The 23,282-nt window shown below is 41.9% G+C and overlaps 1 protein-coding gene across 1 annotated transcript in view; it reads right to left on the bottom strand.

The window, feature by feature from the left end:
* Window positions 1-12,029: 12,029 nt before the first annotated feature.
* Window positions 12,030-23,282, bottom strand: part of PID1 (phosphotyrosine interaction domain containing 1) — an 86,820-nt gene continuing 75,567 nt past the window's right edge. The window contains exon 3 of the mRNA XM_026855242.1: window positions 12,030-14,019. Coding sequence (XP_026711043.1) covers window positions 13,543-14,019 — 477 coding nt within the window. The 3' untranslated portion in view covers window positions 12,030-13,542. The remainder of the gene's footprint in view (window positions 14,020-23,282) is intronic.

The raw sequence follows: 23,282 nt of genomic DNA, 5'->3' as shown, positions 1-23,282 counted from the left end.
TCTAGCATTCCCTGAGCGCTGTAACACCATGCACTGACCAAACCCATGTGTGTAATGAATGCGTCTGTGTAATCAATGTCAATTTGCCATTCACTGGCAAAATAAAGCTGAGTTAAACTTGTCCAAATAGCCTTATATTTGAGATTCCTGAACTTTAGAGTGCTTGACTTTCTAAAGACAATGTAAAAATACTTGAAGGACAAGAATATTTGTCACCAAGGGGAGGTTTTTAGGAAGAATCCTCAACCACCCTCAGGAACCAGCATTGCCCCAAAACATGCTGCCCACCAATCTCCAGGTGCTTGTGGCTGTATTTCTCCTACTGATACTCATCAAGCATGAGAAACCGCTAACAAACTACCACATTTTCAAATGCTCTGGATGATCCACTGGTGCAAGTCTACAGCAGTCTCTCCAGTATCAAGGCAAAGGATTTGCCCAGAATGGAAGCATCACTCTAACAAACATATTGAGAGTTTTATTGCAACTCAGATTGAGTGGTTGGTCCCCATTACAGACAGTACACAGCAGAACTTGGGAGACCTTTAGGAAGGAAATAAAAAATCAGCCATGATATGCTAAATTTTCAGTTTGGGGCAGATACAAGCACAAGGCCACAGAGTCAGTTGCATTAATAATGGCAGAACAGTAAAGAATGGGATGGTTTCACTGATTATCAGAGAGAACAATTGTGTACAAGGGAACAAACAGATTTTAAACAGCTTTAAAGATTTACTACTGAATTTTTAAAAAGTTGTGCAGCATGTGCATAACCTATTAACTCAGTGTCACACGTTATCATTACATTCAATAGCTTAATGGGGTTCATATACAAACTGGGCATTTCTATGCAAAATGACAACATCAGATGGTCCTAAATGAGGTTAAAAGGTTTGAAAAGATTTAAACATATTTCAGTGCAGATTCATGGACTGGGGAAAAAAGTCCTCCAGTGGGCAGGTTTAGCATTACAGGACCATCATCTGTAGCTTGGAGCACAAGCCACTTTCAAAGACCTGACAACGCACAAAATGGACCACTGTGCTGCCTGGTATGGTAATTCCCGGTTACTGAAGGGTCTCGTATTACATTTTACTGCATCTTCTTACATTTACATCTGAAAAAAAAAAAAGAATTTGCTATCCTTGAAGAGCACACAAGAATTTTTGGCTGCTTACCCACATAAATGCAAAATTGCACAATTTGCCGTGGGTTTTCTACTGGCATTATCCTGACTGTGCCTGGCGCCTCTGAGGTGCTTCCAGACAAGAATTCCTGTTTCTCTGGAGCAAGCTGATGGTGAAGCACAGCACACTGAGCCTTGAAGCTGTGGTTAACCCATAAACAATTTACCAAATTGCTACCACTATCTCAACATTTCTAAGACATTTTTTAAGACATTAATCTGGACCCCAGCATTATTGTTATTACCTTATCTCTGAAAATGTCCAAAATCCAGTGCCATTTATTCACATGCTTTCAGTGGGACCCATGGGCTCTCAAGCCAAGCCCTGAAAATCAGAGGTGGAACTGAGCTAATTAAACCTTTCGTCCGACCTCCTTAGCAAATGTCATTTGATACTGGCACTGCCACCAGCCCATTCAAAGATGTTTTGAGAAAGAGACAGGGATGGAGAGCTACAAGGAGCCTTTAACCCAGCCCAAATGGTCCATCTGACCACAACCTCAGCCAGGGCTCTCCCTTTGTCACTGACAGCATCCAACCTGCCCTCAGCAAGATGGCACAGCAGTGCAGGGACACCTGCTGACTGCTGACAATCCCATGGACAGCAGCACTGGTGGACAAGGGCAGGAGCTGGCTCAGTGCTGTTTTGCCCTTGGCTGTTGCAAATGCTGATGGAAAATGCCCAGACACCAAGTCCACCACTCAGGGAAGCACCAAGCAAGATAAGGGTGGGAAGGGGAAGGGGAGGGGGGCAAATAATATCTATTTTTGGACATTTAAAAAAAAAAATCACCAATGTTGGCAAGGTAAAATACTTAATTTCAGGTTTACAAGAGAGCAATTATATTTTTAAAGCTGGCATAAAGCTTGCCCTTTGCCCCACTGGATCTAATCCAGTGCCAGCTGAAATCACTTGCCAATGGCTTGCACTTGGGCTTTCATGTAAGTGAACACTTTACATAAAAATTCAAAGTGCAAAATTACCCAATAGATCTATTTGTAATAAGTACCTTTCTATAAAATGTTGAGCAAATAAGCCCTTATATTTTTAGGAGCATTTAAAATGTTTACTATAAAATTTTATTATGTATTAAATTTAATTACCCAAATGAAATTCTCAATTATTGTACCTGTGCATGCTGTTTTACTTTTTTCCTTCACTAATGCCAGATGGTATAGTTATTCATTTTTATTTTGAAATTTTGATTGCATTTATTCAGCTATTTCATGTTAGTGGTGAACTAATGATAGAACCTGGTTAAGCTTTAGTATTACTGACAGAGAACGCGCAGGCTACATACTGCCAATCATGGCTGGCAAGACGCACTGGGAATTTTTTTTGAAGAAAAGCTGCAGTGATCAAACAACTGAGACTGAGAAGTACTGTCTGGTATGACCTAATGATAAATCAAAAGCAGGTTTCCATTTCAGAGCCAAATCATTCTTGAAACCAGGTTTTCAGAGTTGAAAACATTACATCACCTTGGGGGCAAAGGATACAATAAGAAATTTTAAGGCAAATAAGCCTTATAGTTTGCCAAGCATATGACTGCTGATGATTAAATGACTGTTGACAATTAATTTTATTTATGCATTTATGGAACATCTTTTACATTTTTATATCAAGCATGATAACCTCCTCCACCCGCGCCCTGAGCCTCCAATGTATTAAACTACTGAAATAGGAAGTTACATTTTTATTCTTTCGATTTGAAAACTGAGTTCCCTGTTTCTCTAAACGTTGTAATAGGCTTAATGATGAGCTCTGCTAGCCGTACAAATAATACAAACATAATTCACTGCAAAGATATGCCCCTTTCAGAGACTACTTCATTTATTCTTTGTAGTAGCAAGGAGCTGAAAAATCCAGGCATGAAATCATGTTTTCCAGCTATGCTTTTTGTTGTATTTATGGTCTCTTTGGTAAAATCAAAGGAATGCACTTCTGTGTAATGGGGCATAGTCTGAATGGCACAGTAACCATCACGCCATAAAATTTAGAGTTGGGCTGCTTGATTACAAAAGCATATCCTTGCTCCAGCATTTGCACAATGCAGCTGTTTAAATCACCGGGAGTTTAAAATTGGAGTCACTTGAGAACTTAAATTGCATGTGATGGCAAAATGGTAGAAGATATTAAGCCTGGGCTGCCAATTTCAGAGCAATTTCTAGAAATCTGAGAGCTTACTGATAAAATTATGGGATGTAGAACATGCAACACTCATTAAACTAATTTTCTTTTGCTTGCATCATGAGATTTTCTATCTTGGCACTTCACTGTGGGACTCCTTGAATTTAGAAGAAAGTACCAACAAATAAGAATGGGCTAACAAGATTTTGAGGAATGGACCCTCCTGCTGCTTTTCTCCTGAGATATGCTCTATGCTATCGCATGTTCATTTATTACTGTGTTGGCCAAAATCTTGTAATTCCTACTTGGTTTAAAAATGTTCATAATATGACAATCCCATGTAAATTTTCAAGTAGGTAACGACGCACTAATGCAATGATCACCCTCCTTTTCCTTTTAGATGATGACATCTCAGAAACCATCAGCCAGACAAGGAACTGTCATTTACAACACCTGGTACCACACACTGACGCAGGACATGAACATAAGGAGGTGCAGCTCTACTGTGACCACCAGGCTCCGTGCGGGACTTTTTCCACAAGTCTCCCACCTATTTTTTCTGCTCGTGTTTATCTGTACCATGGCTTAGTTTTGACAGTGGAGCCATCTCTGATCGCATTATCTCTGGCAGGTGGATGGGGAGCTGACCTCCACCACCACGTCTCTCCCCCGGGAGCACTAAGCAGAAAGACTTGGTGAGGTGACATCTCATCACACACTACAAGTTATGATAATTGCATTGTTATAATAAACTTCAGGGGCTTTTTTCTTGTATTTTTCATCCTCCTACACAGAAGCATCCCAACCATGTAAGCTGTCAAGAATGCCCAGGATGACAGATATTGTGGCTCAATAAAACTTAATAAAAGCAGGTTTAATAACATGCTTTTGCTGCTTTTCCAAACTACAAATACTAAATAGCTCTAAATCTTTTTTTGAAGGTAATTTCCAGATTTCCAAAAGACAGCTGAGACTCCTCCACCCAAAGACTGCACACTGAAAACACACTCAATACATTGAGTTTTATCAGAAATACGTAAGAAAAACTGTGACTATCAGTGAAGAGCTAATATCTAACCACTGTTTCCTTAGGATAGCATCTCAGAGACCAGGTCTCCTGCTGAAGCATTGGGAAGCATTCAGGAAGATTTCTGCAGGGCAAACGCCAGTGTAGAATCTGTCCTCGATCATTTCTCAAAGCAACTTACACAGTTTCCACAGGAGCGACAGTTTAAGGATTACCAGACACCCTTACGAGCCTGCTTCTGCTTCTATACTATTCAACCCTCATCCCTGTTGCCAACAAAATGTCAGTACATTCAATAGCTTCCAAAAGCCTGTGATAACGTGTGACACCTGCAACAGCACAAGGACAAGGAACAGGGCTTGCAGAGTAGTCCTCCCTCCTTACAACCTCAGAACTGTTTAATTAGGGATTGAGCGGAAAGTCACTGCAGAAACAGAGCATCACAGAGAAATAAGGGTACACTTCTTAGTTTTCAACTGTTAAATGCTGTAGACTTTTTTTTTTCCCCCACAATTTGCAGCTATTGTTTCTCTCACTTTTATTAAATCTTGGTTTATATCAGTTCAGACCATTTTGATTTCCACCTGCATGGAAGTTACATACATCTTGCATGGTTTGACATCACTTAATCTACAAGATTAGAGTTAATTCTCTGTTTAACTAATTAACTCTGCTGGACTGATCATACTTACTTCTCTCTCCGGCTAAGATGCATGCAGCTGCTCATCTAAAGCATACAAATTATCTCATAGCCTAGTTATGCTGCTGACACGAGGTCATGAAAAATGTGCCAACAAAACAGAATCCCCAGTGCTCCAACAGACAACAACGAACCTCATATTTCACTATAACTTGGCAATTAAGTCGGAAGAAATACCTCAGGAGAGGAGCCGTTTTCCAGGATTTCAAGCAGAACAAACCACTGCTGATGAATTAGCTGAGACCCACTGCAGCGCACAGGCAAAATAAGAACCATGCTGAAACCCTTTGTTCTTAACATTTCTAATGGCATACATTAGGATTTCTGTAAGTAAGGCACAGGGAATGAGGCAACCTGCTGCACAAGACACTGCTGCCTTAGGAAAGCTCAGCACAATTCAGCATTGCTTCATCCTGCAAACAGATGAAGCGCCGTCAGCCTGCCAGGCACCCCAGCCCGGGGCTCAGCCGAGCTGCAAGAGCACCCCACAGCCAGCAACTCTGGGGCTGTCCTGGCCCCATGAGCTTCCCGCATGCCCACAGGTGGCTGCTGTCCCAGAGACACATGCACCAACAGGGACCTGAGGTGGTACAGCGTGGTTCCCCTACTGCATGCACACCAGCAGAGACCTAAAAGGAGTCAGTCAGTAAATACTGGGCAATTATTCTTGGTCATCCTTCTGCAAACTGCAGGAAGGAGTCTGTGACCTTTCTCCGTCTGCTCAGCACAGTCTAAGGCATTATCATGTAAACACTTCCACAACACTGATAGGAAAGATGTATTTTTCTGACATGTCACACAAATTCGATCAGAGCACACTACCTGCACAAGACACTGTGATGTCCCAGGGAGCAGAGCAGAACTCACTGGAAGTGACAGTGACCTCCTCTCAGGGACAGCAAGGACAGGCAAAGCAGGATGGCCGAGCCACGGTAGAGGAGTGGGTGCAGGGATTAGGCAGCTCCTCTCACAGTAGACCTGGCTCCAGAGCATCCCTGACCATTGCTTCACTACTGAATAGCAAAGACTATTAGAAACAGGGAAGGGAGATGCAAACGCCTTTTCTTGTGTGGCCAGAGTTGACTTGAAAAAACACAAAGAAATCCACCTGGCAACCCTAGAGGGAATCAGGTCCCAAACCATTTAGGAGAGGCTGGGTAGATGTGAAGCATGGTCTATTAGTCAAGCACAGTTTCAGATTTCACCTGTTTCTGCACTGGGATAGGCCTGACATCTTTTATGGATATAAAAAATATCCCACAGTTCACTATATCATCATTTAACCTCATTTTTCCTTTCTAGAGGAGTTTCCTTTGAAGTTCCTCTGTGTACTTCATTATTCTCTTGGGATCTGGAAAAGCTGTTGTTACTTGAAACCACCAGATCTGGAATCCATTAAAGATGAGACCAAGCCTGGGAGCGCTGGCATGGAACTAAACACTCAGTCACAACCATTTAACCCAACTGCACAAAAAAACCTTGATTAATTATATCCTCAGTAATTATGTCTAAAACTATTTCTGCTTTCTCTAAATAAGAGGTAACTAATTTGAGATTGCAGTAACTTACTTTTTGCCATGCATATGACCCACATCAACTTTGAAAAATTACTCGCTTTCCAAGAATGAAATCCACTCCTGTCCGTTGTTCTCAGAAAATCTGTGCTGCCCACAGAAAAACATCCCAGCCACATTATGTGTTATTCATAGGATTATGTTTCCTCTCTTTCCAAGAGCAATATAATTTACAGGAAAATAAGAAAATGTAATGCACAGTGCAAATCAAAGCATAATAGATACAGGTTATGTAGTACTATCTTCCCACTCTGATGGAAATTGGGAGAACAATGCTCCAGTCTGCACAGTAATACCCCCCTCGTGAAGGAATGCGTGGATTCTGTGCACAGTAATTTAAAAGGCACTCCTTGGCCATGAGAGCTGGGCTACTTCTAATGGCATGTTTTCAATAGGTGTTTTCACCTTGCCAATGTAAGTGCACAAACAAGTCACTGTTAATATATGAGCCGTTTCTTCCTGATGAGAAAACACTAGCAGCCTTTTCACAGACAACTTCCACTACAGACATTAAAAAAACCAAAACAAACACTCCTCAGACATTCCCCTCCCATCTTTCTAGCAATAACTAGAAATCATATTGCTAAAATGTTCCTGTGCCAGGCTCAGGCTTCATCTCCTTAAGCTGTTAGCACAGAGTTAGTATTATCTCCAAATGCACTACCAGGAGATACTGTTACTCCAAGTCTTTTTAACACTTCCTCTGTTGTACATTAGAAACCCACTTTCTCACTTCCATTTTTTTTTGTGAAAAGAGCTCGCAGAACCCACATCTCTTGCTGAGATACATGTTTTGAAGCTACTCTCTCTTTCAACAGGGTGAGTCAGGTATACAAGTATTTCATATATCAATCAACTGGTAGAGGAAGAGAACGGACAGAGACAGTGCCACCTGAGGAACTCACCGAGCATCCTGTCGTGGGCACGTCCCACCAGAACGCAGCAACTCTCTGTGGCTGTGCACACCCCGTGAAGTCCTGGTGCTGGGCAGGGGTCCAACTGCATAAGCCCAGCTAACTCCAGGCACTGGCTATACCAGAGCATCCCCTAACTCCGTTGCCACTGTGAAAGCTGAGCACATCACATTTGTTCGTTCCAGTGAAGACTTTCCCATCACTCGGTTGTACAAAACATCTCTGCTGAACTGATCACAGAAAGCTCTTCAACAGCTTATCCTCACTTCTCAATCTTCACTGAACTCTTCGGTTTGGGGAAGACATTCAAAGAACAATAAACTACCAGATTTTCACATATCCAGCTCATGCTCAGACAGCAAAAATCTGAGCCTGGCCATCTCCATTATGCCGTAGACACACTTCCCTGCTGGGGCCTTGCCCTGCCCTTTCACCCACCCCACAGCTTTAACAGTTTGCAGCTTTAACCCCATTTGTAGCACATGGTCAGCACGTGCATCATGTCTGTGCTTCCAACGCATTTCACAACCCTCTTCAGGGAAGGCACATGGAGGACAGAATAACATCTCTCTAAACATATGATTATTTTCAATAAATCATTGTATCTGCTTTAACGGCCCTGATCAAAATTAATTACAATCCTAACTGAAGAAATTGTCATGGTACTTACAATGAATTACTGCCATACAAGTCTTCCCAAACTTCAAGCTTAGCCTGTACAACTTAACTATAAATTTTCAAACCAAGAGCCTGCCCTAACTTTCTTATAGCCTCCTGCAGCTACCCAGCGACTCCCCCGTCCCAGTCCAGCCTCCTGCATCTGGTCCACGTGCCCTGCTGGGGCAGGAGGGACCAGCCCTGGCTTTCCTCCAGCCTGGGCCCTGGGCAGTGTAGAAGACATGGCATGTCGTGGAGAAAAAAAAAGAGCCATGTGGCAATGGGTATAAGCAGTGATGATCAATTGTACAAGGAAAGGAAGGAAGCATTTGAATGGACTTCAACAAAAAAGGAACCTTTAAAAAATAGCCCCTATCTGTTTAAAATTACATTAGAAAAAAGGTATCGTGAATATCCCTGTTTTCACAAAAGGATATATTCTCTTACAGGAAACTCTTGGCAGGCTGAACACTCTAGTCTACAGGATAACAACCATACATTTAAGCTAGCACTTCCCAATTATACATAAATTAATAATTGACTGCCACAGGGAAAAATGAGCCCAATCTTACAGCAGCTAATTGGGCATGCAGCAGGGCCACTCTGGTGGTAAATGGTAAATAATGCATACAGTGTATCAAATTTTGCATGTAGATGGACAAGTTAATTTGCTTCCCACGAAAGAAAAAGGACTTTTTAAAAAGTAAACCATTTATCTCAAAACTAACATGCAAGATTGCCTTCACACATACACTATTACATATGTGCATCGTACAGAAAGTATTTATTAACAAGCATCACATTTCAAGATGTAGATGTCTACACGTATATATATATATATGCATACATATGTGTACACAGACACACAGAGAACCTTACAATTCAAATAAAATTCACTGTGAATAAAAGGCTATTTAAGTCTCAAATCTTCCAGGAATAATTTATATACGTAAAATTTTCTAAAAGACTGATATGGGGTTGCCTCTGCATCAAAGGCTTCTCAGTCATATGCCACCTATTTGTTGGGTTTAGAAAAATTAAATGCAATTCATTGCAAACATCCAATTGCTTTTTCATGTAGAAATGAAGCCACTCACTGCTGGAAAGTGAGGGATTGGAACCAGATGCAGATGGGGTTTTTTTGTTTGGTTGTGTTTTGGGTAGTTTTTTTAAAGCAAAACAAAACATTAAGCTGTTCTTAGGGGCCTTTGAGTTTAAAACATGAAAGAGAAACACTCTCTGCTTCTCTTGTTCCCCACAGGCAAAAAAACCCATACACATCTAAGCAGCTGAGCAGTTATGAAGATCACCTTGACAAAGAACCAGTAACATTGCATATTGTTTATTGAGGTGTAATGAGCTAAATGGTCTCTACTTGCATATCTAATAACATACTTAGATTCTTGTCCCTTCTCTAAGCTACAAACAGAAGAGGGAAAGAAATCTCTTACATGTTTTCCTGGCTGAAGTGGAAGGAACTCGTCAACCCACAGTGGGATGCAGTAAGATCCAAAACTGGTCTCTTTGTAGTTGAAAAGGAAAATCTTTAGCCAATTGGAAGTGACTTCTGATGGAAACTTTATGATTTTTCTTTTCCAACAGATTAATTGAAGGAAAAGTTTTAACTTGATGTTTCATTCCAGTATCTATTGGCAACTGATAATCAGCGATAACTGATACGCTCACAGTTTAGGAGTAAAGACTTTTCTCCTTCATGCAAATTGCATCACACATTTGGTATTGATATTGCAGAGGGATTTGGCCTGAATTCCAAATTATCTTAAGGATCCAAACTCATGATACTGATTATTTCTCAAATCTTATGTTTTCTAAGACAAACTTTTCTAAGACAAAGCATTCCCTCATATTCCCTTGCGTGTTTGAACCCTTAGAAAATAGCTGGTTCATGTTTCAAAGGCTATGATTTTCTAATCACAAGGACTAGAATTTTGTCCTTTGTATCGTATTTCTATCATTCAAAATTCTCATGTAATGCACAGCTTCCAAATGCTGAGGAATTACTGCAGATACCACAATATCAAACACCTTTGCGAGAACTCCCCAATCCACCGCAAACCAGTGCAAGGTCAGCAAGGGCTGCACACACGGCAGCCACCTTGCACAACAGCCCCTTCAGGGTCCTCATCAGCACCTGGGAGCAGATTTCCAAATGTATATAGGCAAGTCACAAACAGGCAAGCCCTGTGTTCCCAAAAGCATCGACTTCTCTGACACCAAGCCACGAAATATGACAGTCCAAAACCACAACCAAGTAACCTGCATCCCCGTCACTGAACAAGTGCACCACGGTGCTGCTAATGTCAACACACGACAACATGCCCTGACATGGAGCATCACTGTAGACAATGATCTGTAGACAGAACAGTTTAAAATCACACACCCAGATTATTCCTGGTCTGGGTAACACCACATGGCTGTGGCCTACAGAGGGAAGTAACATCATAGCCCACGGCTCTTGCTGGCAGATGCTGCCAGTCACAGACTTGACAAGGGGAGAAGCAGGACACCACTTCAGGGCATAGAGTAAAAGCACATTGGAGCAACCCTTTGCATTTCTGTCCATGGTTTCTCTGTGTTGCTCACAAATAAAACCAGCACTGTTTGCAGAAATTCAGACTGTGCTTAAAAAAAAAGATAAATAAAAAAGACAACAAAACCCCCCCCAAAGGTACTCTTTGCATAACCCACACCTCTAGGTGACTTAGGGACATAGGATCTTTTCAGCTGATCCCAGCATGTTAGAGGAAGGATCATGATTAAAAATAGAATGATGACAACATTTCTGTTTAGTTAGTTGTGCTCTGGCCTGGACTGCTCGGTGAGAAGGGCAGGCAGTGCCAGTCAGAAGGATCACACCCGTCCCCATGGCAGGAACACACCCCACGCTTGGAAGTATTTGCTGCAGAAGTGGAAATCCTGAACCTCAATCATCTGTACTCTGTAGGACAGGCAGGAGGTTTCTTGGGTCCTGTGTGTGAGGAGGGCTGGTATCTTCCTTCTCCCACTCCCACACTTGAGCTGCCCTTGGTTAAGAGCTGGGATGCACAGTCAAACCTCTTTGTTGTCAGCAGGGACATCTGGCTGAGAGGATGCAATGGGATTTCACATGCTGACTCACAGCAGCTTTGGTGGCCGAGCATTCAGACAAGTAAAGAAACTAACACATGATTACAGCTCTAGGCAAAAGAAAATAATTTGTCAAAAGTTGAAGGAAGTTTTGCCTTTGGTCAAGAAGTTGCATACATGGCAGAACTCACAATTTATTTATTATTTTTTTAATCAGCATATAGCCTATACACTACCCTCCACTTCCAAATTAACATTGTGGGAAGAAAAAAAAAAAAAATCACTTTCAGAACCATATTTGAAACATCGTATCACCCAAAGATTCAGAGATAAACAGTTCTGTAAGCTGCAGCCTGGTGTTTTATTCCCCATCCCACCATTGAATGCTGCACCTGAGCCACACTGCAATTTCTGAAGCAGGGCAAAATATCACTCCCACTCAGCAGAGCTCATTTCAACTGGCCAGGTTGGGGGGGGTAGGGTGTGCACCAAGGAGGGATCTCTGCCACCTCCTGAAAAGTAGAAATTATAAATCATGTCCACACACAGCAAAATGAAAAAAAATCTCACAGCAATAATTTACCTCAATATTTTAAATAAAAGTATTAAACGTAATTCTTAGGGAGACTGATGTAATACTAAATGGAAATAAATTAACATTTTCATTCCACTAGACAAAATAAACATAAAACCCACACACATAAAAAAACCCCACAGAGTTTGAATTGGAAAGACAGCTTAAAACTCCCAGGCTTTAACTCAAAACATTTTTTTTATTAAAGTATGAATGTATTTATGCTGGAAAATAGTTTACATACATTGTAAAGCAACAAGCATATTTTCAAGAGGTGTGGGCCCTCCTCAATATGTCTCCATGTTCAGTCTACATGCTTTAACACTGGACTCACACATACACTCTCACATACAAACATATAGACCCACAAAACACAGACAGAGCTATCATCTGCTTTGATTAGCTTTCTTTTAAGGCTTCTGTAAGGTGCCCTAGTGCCCCTAACATTACCATAATTACAAACAAAGTTGTATAAAGGAGCAGCATTTCTTGCAAACTATTGATCTGCTCTTGGCCTTAAAAAATATCAAGTGAAACAAGTTTTTCCTTTTATTTGAGTTTTATTAAACATCTGCATTTAAGAAAGGCATGACTCTGTGTATCTGTGAACAAGAAAAGATACGGGAATCTTAACATAAGCTTCTCAACCAGAACAGATGTTCAAACCTGACTCCTAAGGGACCATTTCCTTTGATCTTTACAGTATTGCAGCCCTGCTGTGTGACGAGGCACTACCAGCTCCATCCCACCAGGGCCACTCAACTAGCAATGCAGAGATCGGTAACACAGAGCTGAGGTTACCATGCTCATATCACTTTGGACCTGAGGTTGATGAGAAGTCACAGTTCAAACACTGACAGACTCAAGTGCCCCTCAACTCCCACCAGTAAGCCCCCCTCCTGTGGGGCACACCAGGGTTGGCAAATGCACAGACAGTAGTGCTGACTCGCTGTACCCCCAGCCATTGTGGAATATTTTTGCCCACCCCTTTTTGGTATCCTGCAGTATATAGTCTTAAACTGCAACTACTGGTGTTGAGTGAAAGATGTGGCAGCAGGTATATTAAGAAAATAGGTACAATGAATAAAATAAAGGATAGCATATGATATAATGTGTACACATACAAGCATCTTCTTTCAATTTTTTATCTGTGAAATGTGAATTAACTGCAGAATGCCAGGCCATTAGTCTAAAAGGCTATGTATGGCTGTCTTAGCCTACATATGGTCAAAGGATTTATGTGATGCATCATGGAGAGAAAGATTCTTCAGGAATCATCAGGGCTTTCCAGGTCTACTTGTTCTTGTGCATCAACATCAGCACCCATCTAGGAATGCCAGAGGAGTAACTAATAGAAGTGCCTGACCAGTCTTACACAACAAACAAGAATGACTCTACTTAATGGTATGTACCTGCACTACAGAGAGGAGAAAGGGACAGTGATGGGTGGGTGAGAGAGATTGGGAAGAGAGCTTTTTTCCCCTCACTTTTACAACAGCAGCAGATTTCAGTGTAATGTAATTACTTTAATGATGCATATCTGTGGGTATTGAATTGCTCTTTTGATTTAAAATCTGGTCAGACAAGTGTTTGGCAGTCCTTTCATTCCCCAATTTCAATTGTTGCTTATTCATCTATCAGCTCTCATTCCCTAGGCCATTTCTGCCTTTGCTGAACCGTGAATGAGTTCAGTCAGCCATCGTCAGATTCAAATTCATGAGACACTTCCTCCGACGAGCTGTTCCTGTGGATCCGGCCATCGCTTTTCATGCTGTGAAAAGTCTTCTTAAAGGCCTCCATCATGGCGTGGGCCAGCTTCTTGGCCTCCAGCTTGCTCTCACACTCTACAGCATGGCAGTCCATCTGGTAGGACAAGTCATCGTTGATCTCCCGATAGACCCAAGCAAAGATGTTTGGGCTGACATTGTGGTCAGCAGTGCAGTAGGCTATACGTGCTACCTGAAAGGTATCCATGTGGACTGTTGCCTCACCTTTGAGGTCCAGATGATGCAGCCAGACTTGGAAAGGGCGAATTTCCAGAAGGGCATTAGCTGGGTAAATATCCTCCCTGGCAAGCGTGTGCTTCTTCCATAATTCAATGACTGGTTTCTCTGTGCAGCCTGACAAAAATTGCATCCCTGTTGTGGAAACCTTACCCAAATACGTAACCTGCAAAGAAGAGCAAAGATAGGTGAAGCAAACACAGCAGACTCTGGTGTTGCTTTCTGCCATCCCAGGGAACTTTCCTTTATCTGGAAAATAAAAGCACCCGCTCTGCAAACTCCCCAATTTCCCCATCATCTTCAGTAAAACAGTTTTCAAACTGTTTTCCAATGGTGACTTCACCATTCAAACCCAGATGTTAAAAACGTTCAGACTCTGAGTTTGAAGGGATTTCACTCTCTTCAGCTCTCCTGGAAAGCCTAGCTTTAGAGCCCATGACTGTACCTCTAAGCTCGTGTTAGCAAGTCTAAGTACCAGTGGAGCAGACCCCAGATAGCTGTGATGCTAATCACTTTTTTTTTCCCCTCTAGTTTATTCAGATAATTTGTGTTGTATTTCAAACATTAATATTAGGGAGACTGAGACATTCTCAGTTTGATAATGCAAGGCTGCAGGGGGTCAGAAAAGCATGATCACGGCAGAGGATTTTAAATGGTTTGAATGTTGTTTTCCAAACTGATCCTGTTTTTCCACCACTTGTGTTGTTTCTATTTAAGTATTAAGCCAGGAATAGCTCAAAGCTGTTCAAAACTCTATCTTTGAGCAGGGCCAAGACATTTATTACATCAATTTAAGAAAATATACTGTGAAAAAAAAAAAATTAGTAATAAATCTACCTTACTTTAACCACATCATCTCTGTGCTTTTCTGTCTAGCTCTTTTGAGTAAATATCCTGTTATCTAATCTGCACAGGAAACCAAGGTGGTTTTAGCACACTTACTGTATTTTGTTCAGCAAAAATCAAAATCACTGAGGTCCATATCAAAATTTTGTATTAAGGCTGTACAGAAACATTCCCCTAAGTCTCTGCAGCTGCTAAAGAGGCTTTCTTCCACTTACAGCTGAATGGAAGATTCTTTTATCTGGGAAAAGGGATTTTCTCTAAAAAAGACAAATCAGCACCACATAAATACTATTATGCAGATTATCCTATTTATTGCTGTTGTCAGAATGTTGCATTTAAGAACAACTATATGAAAGCAAAATTGCTTCTAATTTGTCTCTTGCAGCATTAACTGCTTGAGACAATCTTGTCCCTCTCACTTGTGCATTTTACTCAAGGCATTTGAAGAAAAAAAAGTAATCACATGTACCTTCCAAACTAATTTTTTAAAAATTCTGTATTAAACACACAGTATCAGCTATTTTAATTTTGTATATGCTTTAACATATACAAAGAAAAAATATGGGATTTCCACATTTAAATATATATTTTTAAATCATACCCAAAAGGAATGCAGGATTTGTATTCTGTGCAAACAAAATTTGCCACAAGAAAAATATTTTGCTGCAAGCTTCATAGGTTTTATTAAACTCGGAGACCTAAATTAAACTGTAATTAAGGAAAAAGCTTACAAAACATTATTGGAAGACCATGTGGCTTAATCATGCCTGCCAAAAAAGCAATTTCATAGCACTGACCTTTCAAAATGGGAAGTCTTATTCTTTGCCTATAAATATTCATGCTTTGGACTGGAAATATGTTAAATCTTATAAAGCTTTATATTTTTTGGAGCGGTGGGAAATACAACAGCTACATCAGTTAACAAGGTAAGACCTACCAGTGTTTTGCTTTATTTTATTTTATTAGTGATGAGAGTTGAGTTCCCTAAAGTACTGTAGAATAACTTAAAAGAAAACCTCAGAGCTCATGGTGCCAACTAAACACATACAAACAGCACCTACAAGACCAAAAAGGAATGTGTCTGCAAAGTACTAGGGGGTATTTCAACATATATCCGCAGTCAGACTGCTCTGAAAAGATGAAGATTAGTGTGCAAATCTGCACGCTCAATATACTCTCCCAAGGTTTGCTCAGAACCATTTCATACTCACAAGCCAGCTAACAGAAGACTAACACACACTGTAAATTAACTGAGCAATTGGGGTTAGATTCAAAGCCCACTGCAGTAATAGAAGTCATTCACCGACTTCAAAGAGACTTGCACAAAGCCTTTAAACCCTGAGGAACAGAGAATTAGCCTCTTGCTCATGCACTTTGCCACTGCCCAAACACAGCTTTGAATCCCCGGCAGTAGGAGAGATGCTGCCACCACTGCAACATTTTGCTCCCCCCAAGCTGCCGTTTGGAGAAGACAGGTATCACTTGGAGCGTGCAGAAATAAGCACCTCTTGTCAGTGCACAACAGTAAAAGCAGGGAATTGTTTCATTACGGGCTTGTCTGCAGGAGGAAGCTGTTGACAGCACATGAGCTGCACTGCTGCAACAGCGTGAGGAATGGGAAAGGAGAGGAAAGCAACGGCATCTACATCCCACTTCGGAAGCATTATTACAGGTCTTCCCAGACAGTTAGCACTGCTGAGCTCGGTGCTGCAAATTCACCCCCAGCACACAGAGCATCTGCTTCTCAGCATGAACGACTCCCAAGTGAGGCTCAGGACTCCTCTGGCAGCTGAGGAGCAAGATCGTAGCAGGTTGTCACACAGGAGCGTAAATTGAGTTTAATGTTCTCACTGTTCCTTCCCTGCTGCTAACTGCAACCCCCTGTTGGCCATCAATCCGTGCATGGCCTGCCTAAGGGTGAAGTTACAAAAAAATAATGTACTCCTTACAAATAAAGTATTTGTATTTTACAAAGAAAAGCAGCCAAGGCAGAAGTAACTAATAAGAAGGATGGGACGATGGCTTGTTTACCAAATGGTCTGATTTACTGTCCCAGCTCTGTCCCAGTATAACTGTGTAGGAACCTTCAGGAAGTTGCTTTCTTTAAAACCATTTTCCATCTCCATTATATAAATTTCATTTTCCTTTGAGGACACATTCATAAATATTTTTGAGGTGCTTAGCCATTACAACAAGGAGTTCACATGAGAGAGAATAAACAAAACCTCTGGTCCAGAGTCTCTCCTGTAGTGTCTTACATAGAAACACCAACACCTACTAATGTTATTTTTTGTTTCTTTTTAAACAAATTATCCTTTTTTCCTAGCTGAGATACAAACATTTCACAAGAGTAGCATTACCGAAGCTCTTAGTGAAGACAGATGTCTAATATTTCATTGCTTCATGGTCCCCTGCTACATACAGAACAGGGATACAGTGGCTGACAAGACACCTTGAATATTTGATACAAAAAAAAGCAAAAAGGTTTCTTCATGATTAAATATCATCTACATGTTATCCATTATAAACTAATCCAACTGAAACCGGTCATTTAGCAGCTTAGATATTAACATTTACGTAATTGCAGGGATGGTACCAGTATGAACTAAAACCAGCAAAAGATCGATTTATAGGGCACTTCTGCCTGAGCTCTCAGTTAATAGGTTATTCCACAAGCAACACTCCTGCATTTCAGCTCCTACCTCATCACATCTCACAGCACAGCTTTCTTTATCTAAATGCCCAGAAACACACACCATTAGAGTAAAGCTATTACAGTACAACCATCTTCCTTTATGACTGCCAAGTTTGCCAGCCAGAGATCAAAGAACGGATTATTCCTTCTGTTATCAAGTGAAAAAGGCAAAAATTCCCACTGGTCTTTTCCACTAAAATCAATGGTGTCTCATCAGTGCAAAGCCAGCAGAAAGCATTAAAAAAAAAAAAATCTTTAATACTCATAAGAACCAGATCTGAAGAGCACAGAAAGACACCATCATCATTATTACTACTATTACGTGTGCATGTGCAAATACACACTGAAGAAGTGCTTGAACAGAATCAACCATATAGCCTTACTAACTGGAGAGTAATCATTGATTGACAAGGACTGGCAATAGCCACAGCTCAGGCTGAAAGCCTCATCTGTGATAATACAGCTCTGACCACCAGCAAAAGTTCACCAGGGCTGAATAATGCTTTCCTTCCTCCAAAACACTGGACAGAGGTCACCTGGCAGCAAACATCAGTCCAGGAAGATGACTTATTTGTGACAGCATGGCATGTCCTATAGCAAGCGTCATCCTATACAAGTTGAGGCCAGTTTCCTCCCCTCTACTGTAAGGCAGAGTAGCCACAGGTTGGTTGTAATGTGTAAATTATGATCAAGCTATTGCAGCCTTCACCTGTTTTGAGTGTTTTAAGTGAGAAAAAGAATGGAAAAGCCAGCTCAATGCCACTGTGTTAACCGTAAGCAATAAAAGCATTTCATATCATATCTTCTTCCAGGGGCAGGAATGTATTTCTTTATGGTACTTTCAGTCCTTTGGTTTGTGCATTCCATCTTTCCCATGGATTTCTGGAAGATAAAACTCACAACAGCTTCTTGTGTGTTAAAAATTATCCACATTCTTTCCAGCCTTTCTATGGCAAACTGGCATTTCCAACTGATCCTTCGCTCCCTGGCAAGCCACTGTCACCCAGTATGACATAAAATACACTTGTGGTTTCAGCACTTCTGTGCTTGCAAATATTCAAACCTTTAGCAAAAGCCAAGATGCTCTGAAGAGCGCCTTATTTCAACCCAGAGACTTGCCAACACCTGCGCCAGTATCTGACAAAGCTGTCCTCAACAGAAAAATGCCGTGCCCTTTCATAACACAGCTACAGTCATCAGACATGTAGAGATGCCTCATGTCAAAGGACATGAGGATTAATCAATGTCATCTTTCATGCACTGTCCTGGACACACAAAAACATCTGAGTATTTTGACATTGTTGGTTCAACTCCTTCAGTGCAGTGACATATAGTGAAAATATCTTTTAATAACTAGGCTTAAGAGCCTACCAACTTTGAAAAGACCAATACAGCAGCTGACAGACATTTTCACTTCCAGCACAACACGATTTATTAGAAGTAGTAAGGGGATTTTAATGTCCATACTCAATTCTTTTCTTTATCATTGACCTCACATTGTTTACTTGCAGCTCACAGGAGATAAAGAACAGTTTAGTTCCTGCATGTGTCAATCTGACTTCAGATCTGACTCCCCTATGGACCATAAATCCATACTGCTCTTAACTCACAAACTTCAGTTGAGCACCTAAAGTTAGGCAGCCCAATTTATTTTTCTCCCTCTGTTCCCTATTCCTGGTCCACAGACTATCACTGCTCCAAGAAAGCAGATCCAAGTTGTAAAGATCCGTAATTATTACATTACACAAGGGCAGATGCTCTCTTGGCACAGGAGTCTGGCACATATACACACAGGACTCTGGGCTCTCTCACTATTCAAGACCATGATCAAAAGACCATATGGGAAATTAAGTACTTCTTTAATATAAGTATTTCTTTCACACCAGATAATGAGGGTCTTTGTCAACAAAATTAACTAAGAAAATGAAAAAATTAAAACAAACTGAGCTCTGAACTTGAGCCAGCAGGTATGTACTCTGCATGTTTGCAGTCACCAGAGCATACCCTAGAGGATCTTGAAACTTACACAAATCTTAGTAATAAGTGACTGCGTCTTTCATTGATCTGTGTTTTAAAATAAACATTCTTTTAACCTTAAATCTGGTCTAGTTGCAACTGATTAAGTTTGATCTAAGACAGTAAAAGATGTTTCTCAATTGAAGGTGAGGCAAGCAGAGGTAATGAGACATTTTCTTCCTCAAATCAGAATTTCTTCTGTGGCATCTTCAGGGCGTGTGGTAATAAAAAAAACAATTGGAAGGGTCTGTGTCAGGATGCACAGGTATAGACCCTCCAGTCAACAAGTAAACCATCAGCCTGTCCCAGCCAAGCAAGAATCACCAGTCTAAAGATCAGGTAAACTTGCAAAAATATTTAAAGACAAATACAGGGGAGATCTGAATAAAGGAGCAACCAAAAGCAGGTCCGGGAGAACGTGTGCATGTCTTGTTATGAACTGCCACTGGAACACAGATGAACACACACTCTCTGAGTTTGCAATACAAAAAGCACACACAGGACAAGAGAGCCCAAGCTTCACCTAGCCTCCATGAATGTATTGTCAAAGCCAGAACAAAGCAAGCTTGATCTCCACATCACTACCAGGTCTGGAAAAGACTTCAAGAAGCTGCTGCTCAGAAAACCTGCACTTGGGCCTCCCTGTGCCCCAGCAGCTGGCCACAGCACCTGGCACCAGGCCTGGTGAAGGCCAAAGCTGTCTGGATACTACCCCATACCCTCCCAGTGCCTCCAAAAGGCATCAAAAGACTGCACCTGATACGGTGCTGGTGGATCCAAAACATCACTTTTTTTAGTTCAGAGACAAAAATAAATAAAAATGTATGCAAGAAAAAATAAGATTATAAGGGCATGTTTCTCTGTGGCACTGCCACCTGTAATACCTACCCTTCACAGATCACGTTACCTTTCCATCCCTGGTCACAAAGCTTTGGAGAGACTCTCCAAGAGGAGCCCTGGGCAGCCTGGCAGGGCCTACCAGGATGTCTGCTGGTCCCCTGGGGCCAGGGGACAAAGTGCACATTTGAAAAGCTGGCCAGGAGACAAGGTGGCCAGCTGGGAGCTTCACTGCAATAGCAGCATGCACAAAGCCCACAGCGCTTCCCACACTGGGTGGCCGCGGAGGGTCAGGGCTCTCGGAGGGTCACACAGCTTTTGAGCGCTGAAACTGGATTCTTTTAGCCACAGCGGAGCTGGGATACAAGCAGGACAGGCCTGCAGCAGGCTGCCCGGCTGTTTAGTTAGTCATGGCACATCTTTCATTTCAGTAAATGCAAATTTAGAGTCATTTGCACACGCAGCCCCTGGCGCAGAGGGAGCGCTTGGTGTCAGGCAGGGTGCCCATCTCCACACACCTCCGCAGCAGCTTGGCTATTCTTGCCCTCAGGCACTGTGACTGTGCCCCAGGCTGGCGGCTTCAGGATTTAAAGCCAAAAACTGTTTTTTAGCTCTGGAGGAAAAATAAAAATATCCCAGACATTCCACTGAATCACTGAGCAAATACCATGAACTGCATTCAAGCAACATTTGCTTAAGTAAGACCCAACAAACTCACTCAGTTAAGGAAAAAGGCTGCACAGTTTCCCTCTGCCTGTCACTGCCTCCTCACCCACACTGCCCACCATCCAGCCAAAGTCTTCACAGCACAAACACGAGGGTCTTTGTGGGAACCGCAGGGCTCCTCAGCACACAGAAATGCTCAGTAAACGCGGTAACGTGGCTTACAGAAATATGTGAAGACCCGTTTTATTTTGGAGACTAAATTCAGAGGGAGAACAGACTGAGCTGGGCAACCATTTAATGGAAAATAACCATTGACTCTGATGGGTGCCCTTTGGTTTAGAAGGGAGTGAAATAAAGATCAGTAGTTAATGTCTTGATTTATTTTCAGAAATCAAAGAGTAGCTCCAGAAAAAGCTGTAAGTGTCAGCACCTCTTCAGCAGTTATGTCAACAGCCAGCATCTGACTTCTTTAGTGGGAACAAAGCTGAACCTAAGTCTTAAAACAATGCTTAAATTCCCCCATAAAAACAAAAATAACAAACAAGCCCAGCAAGAAGTGCATTCAACTCTTTACATCTTCAGAACTCCTTCAGAAAAATAGCCGCTGGGCAGCAGCTGCTCCTTCCCTCCCTCCCTCTGTCCCCACAGCCACGCTCACAGCAGCCTTTCACAGGTGCCTTTATTTTCTCACGTGTTTCTTAGCTGTGACCATGCAGCAGATCCTGCCTTAGCCCAGTCCCTGCAAGTGTTCACCATAACAGCAAGGTGTACACAGGTCAGTCACTTTCAACATAACTCAGTCCTCCAACTAAATCCCTTTAAAGGACACAAGAGCTCTGATTGTTTTAAAACCATCATTATTCTTCCAGGTTTTACAGCCTCCATGCTTCCAGGTAGCTGTAGCAAGTGAAGGAAGAGCTGGAGCACTGTGAAAATGCATTTTCTTGAAAAATGCTCATCCCCCATAGAAACAAAAAATATATTACCTATTGCACTGCTGCTTCTCAGCTAGCTTAGAAAGGCTCTTACACATAGCAGCAGGCAGAGCAGATGTGTTAACTGTGGTCCCGGGTGGGTGTCCCAAAGTCCAGTCCCACATCTGCCAGGATAGCACCCTCAGACACAGGGCTTTTCTGAGAGAGAGCAGAGTTCACCCACGAAGGACCCCTCATTCCTCAGACACCAAGCAGGACAAACACTCCAGGGACTGCAGACAATGGATGTCAAGTACATGACACATCTCCGAGATCCTGTCCCAGCTCTGAGCAAGACACCCAAAAGCACACAGACATCCCAGAGCCCCTCTTCCCGGCCAGATAAAACCCCAGTCCTCCCAGAGCAGAGGTCTGCCAGACCTCCCCTCCTGATAGCACTTGGGAAGGGGAGCAGAAAACAGAAATCTCTGCAGAATGCCCACAGGAGCAGAGTCCTCCTTACCCATCACCAACACCAGCCCACACTGCCTGGAGAAGAAGGGTGAAAAAACACTGATGTTTGGCAAGTTTAAAATTTAGTAAATAAATATACCAGAAGAGAGAAAATTTACCCTTGACAGCTTAATTTGTAAGCTCTGAGAGAAACAAAAGCAAACAATAAAAAGTCTTCTGGCTCCACAGGCCAAACAGCCAGTGCAGGACAAATAAGGCAACAAGCAGAGCTCTCGGAAACACAACCCTGAGAAACGCGATGGTCCAAGCATTTCACCTTTCATTCCATCATGCTTCTCCTCAACAAGCCTCTTTATAAATTACTCTTGGTATTAAACTACTGTCATTACTTAAGACCTAGGAGCATCTAACATATCCAGCGACCAGGAGTCTCTGCCTAATCAGCAAAATGGTTAACCAAACCCAAACACAACCTCAGCAAGAGCCAACTCTGTTCCCTGCAACCTCCTGTTAGCAACAAAAGGATCGCCTCTTGCATTTCATTTTCCACTGGACAGGAAGCTCTTTTTGTGGTTTGGCTTGCGGGGATGAATCTGAAATGAAATCAAGTGGAACTGGCAAACTGCAGTTAGCTTGCAGTCAGAGACAGTTGGGTCCTGGTGTGAGTGGAAGATTTATGCTGTACTATTTAAGACTCAAGAAATCAATTAAATTCTAGCAGCAATTTTAAAATGTTGTAGTGCAAGACATAACTGAATGAACAAATGTATCCATGATACACAAGCTCAGCAGGGCTGCTGGACACCCTACTGTACAAGTTGATGATTAAGTTTATTCCCAAATATTTTCTTTATGTTGCTATTTAGATCACTTTTCTCCTTTGTCTCCTTTCACTGCCTCACATAACTTCCTTTCTCTGTGCCCAGTTACCACTGGGTTGAAATTAATTCTTGGATAACCCAGTTTATTTCCCATTGTCCT

This window comes from Athene cunicularia (assembly GCF_003259725.1).
Source record: "Athene cunicularia isolate RWA chromosome 9 unlocalized genomic scaffold, athCun1 chr9_part1, whole genome shotgun sequence".
NCBI lineage: Eukaryota > Metazoa > Chordata > Aves > Strigiformes > Strigidae > Athene > Athene cunicularia.
Note: the sequence above shows the minus strand (reverse complement) of the source record. Positions and strands in the feature narration are given on the sequence as shown.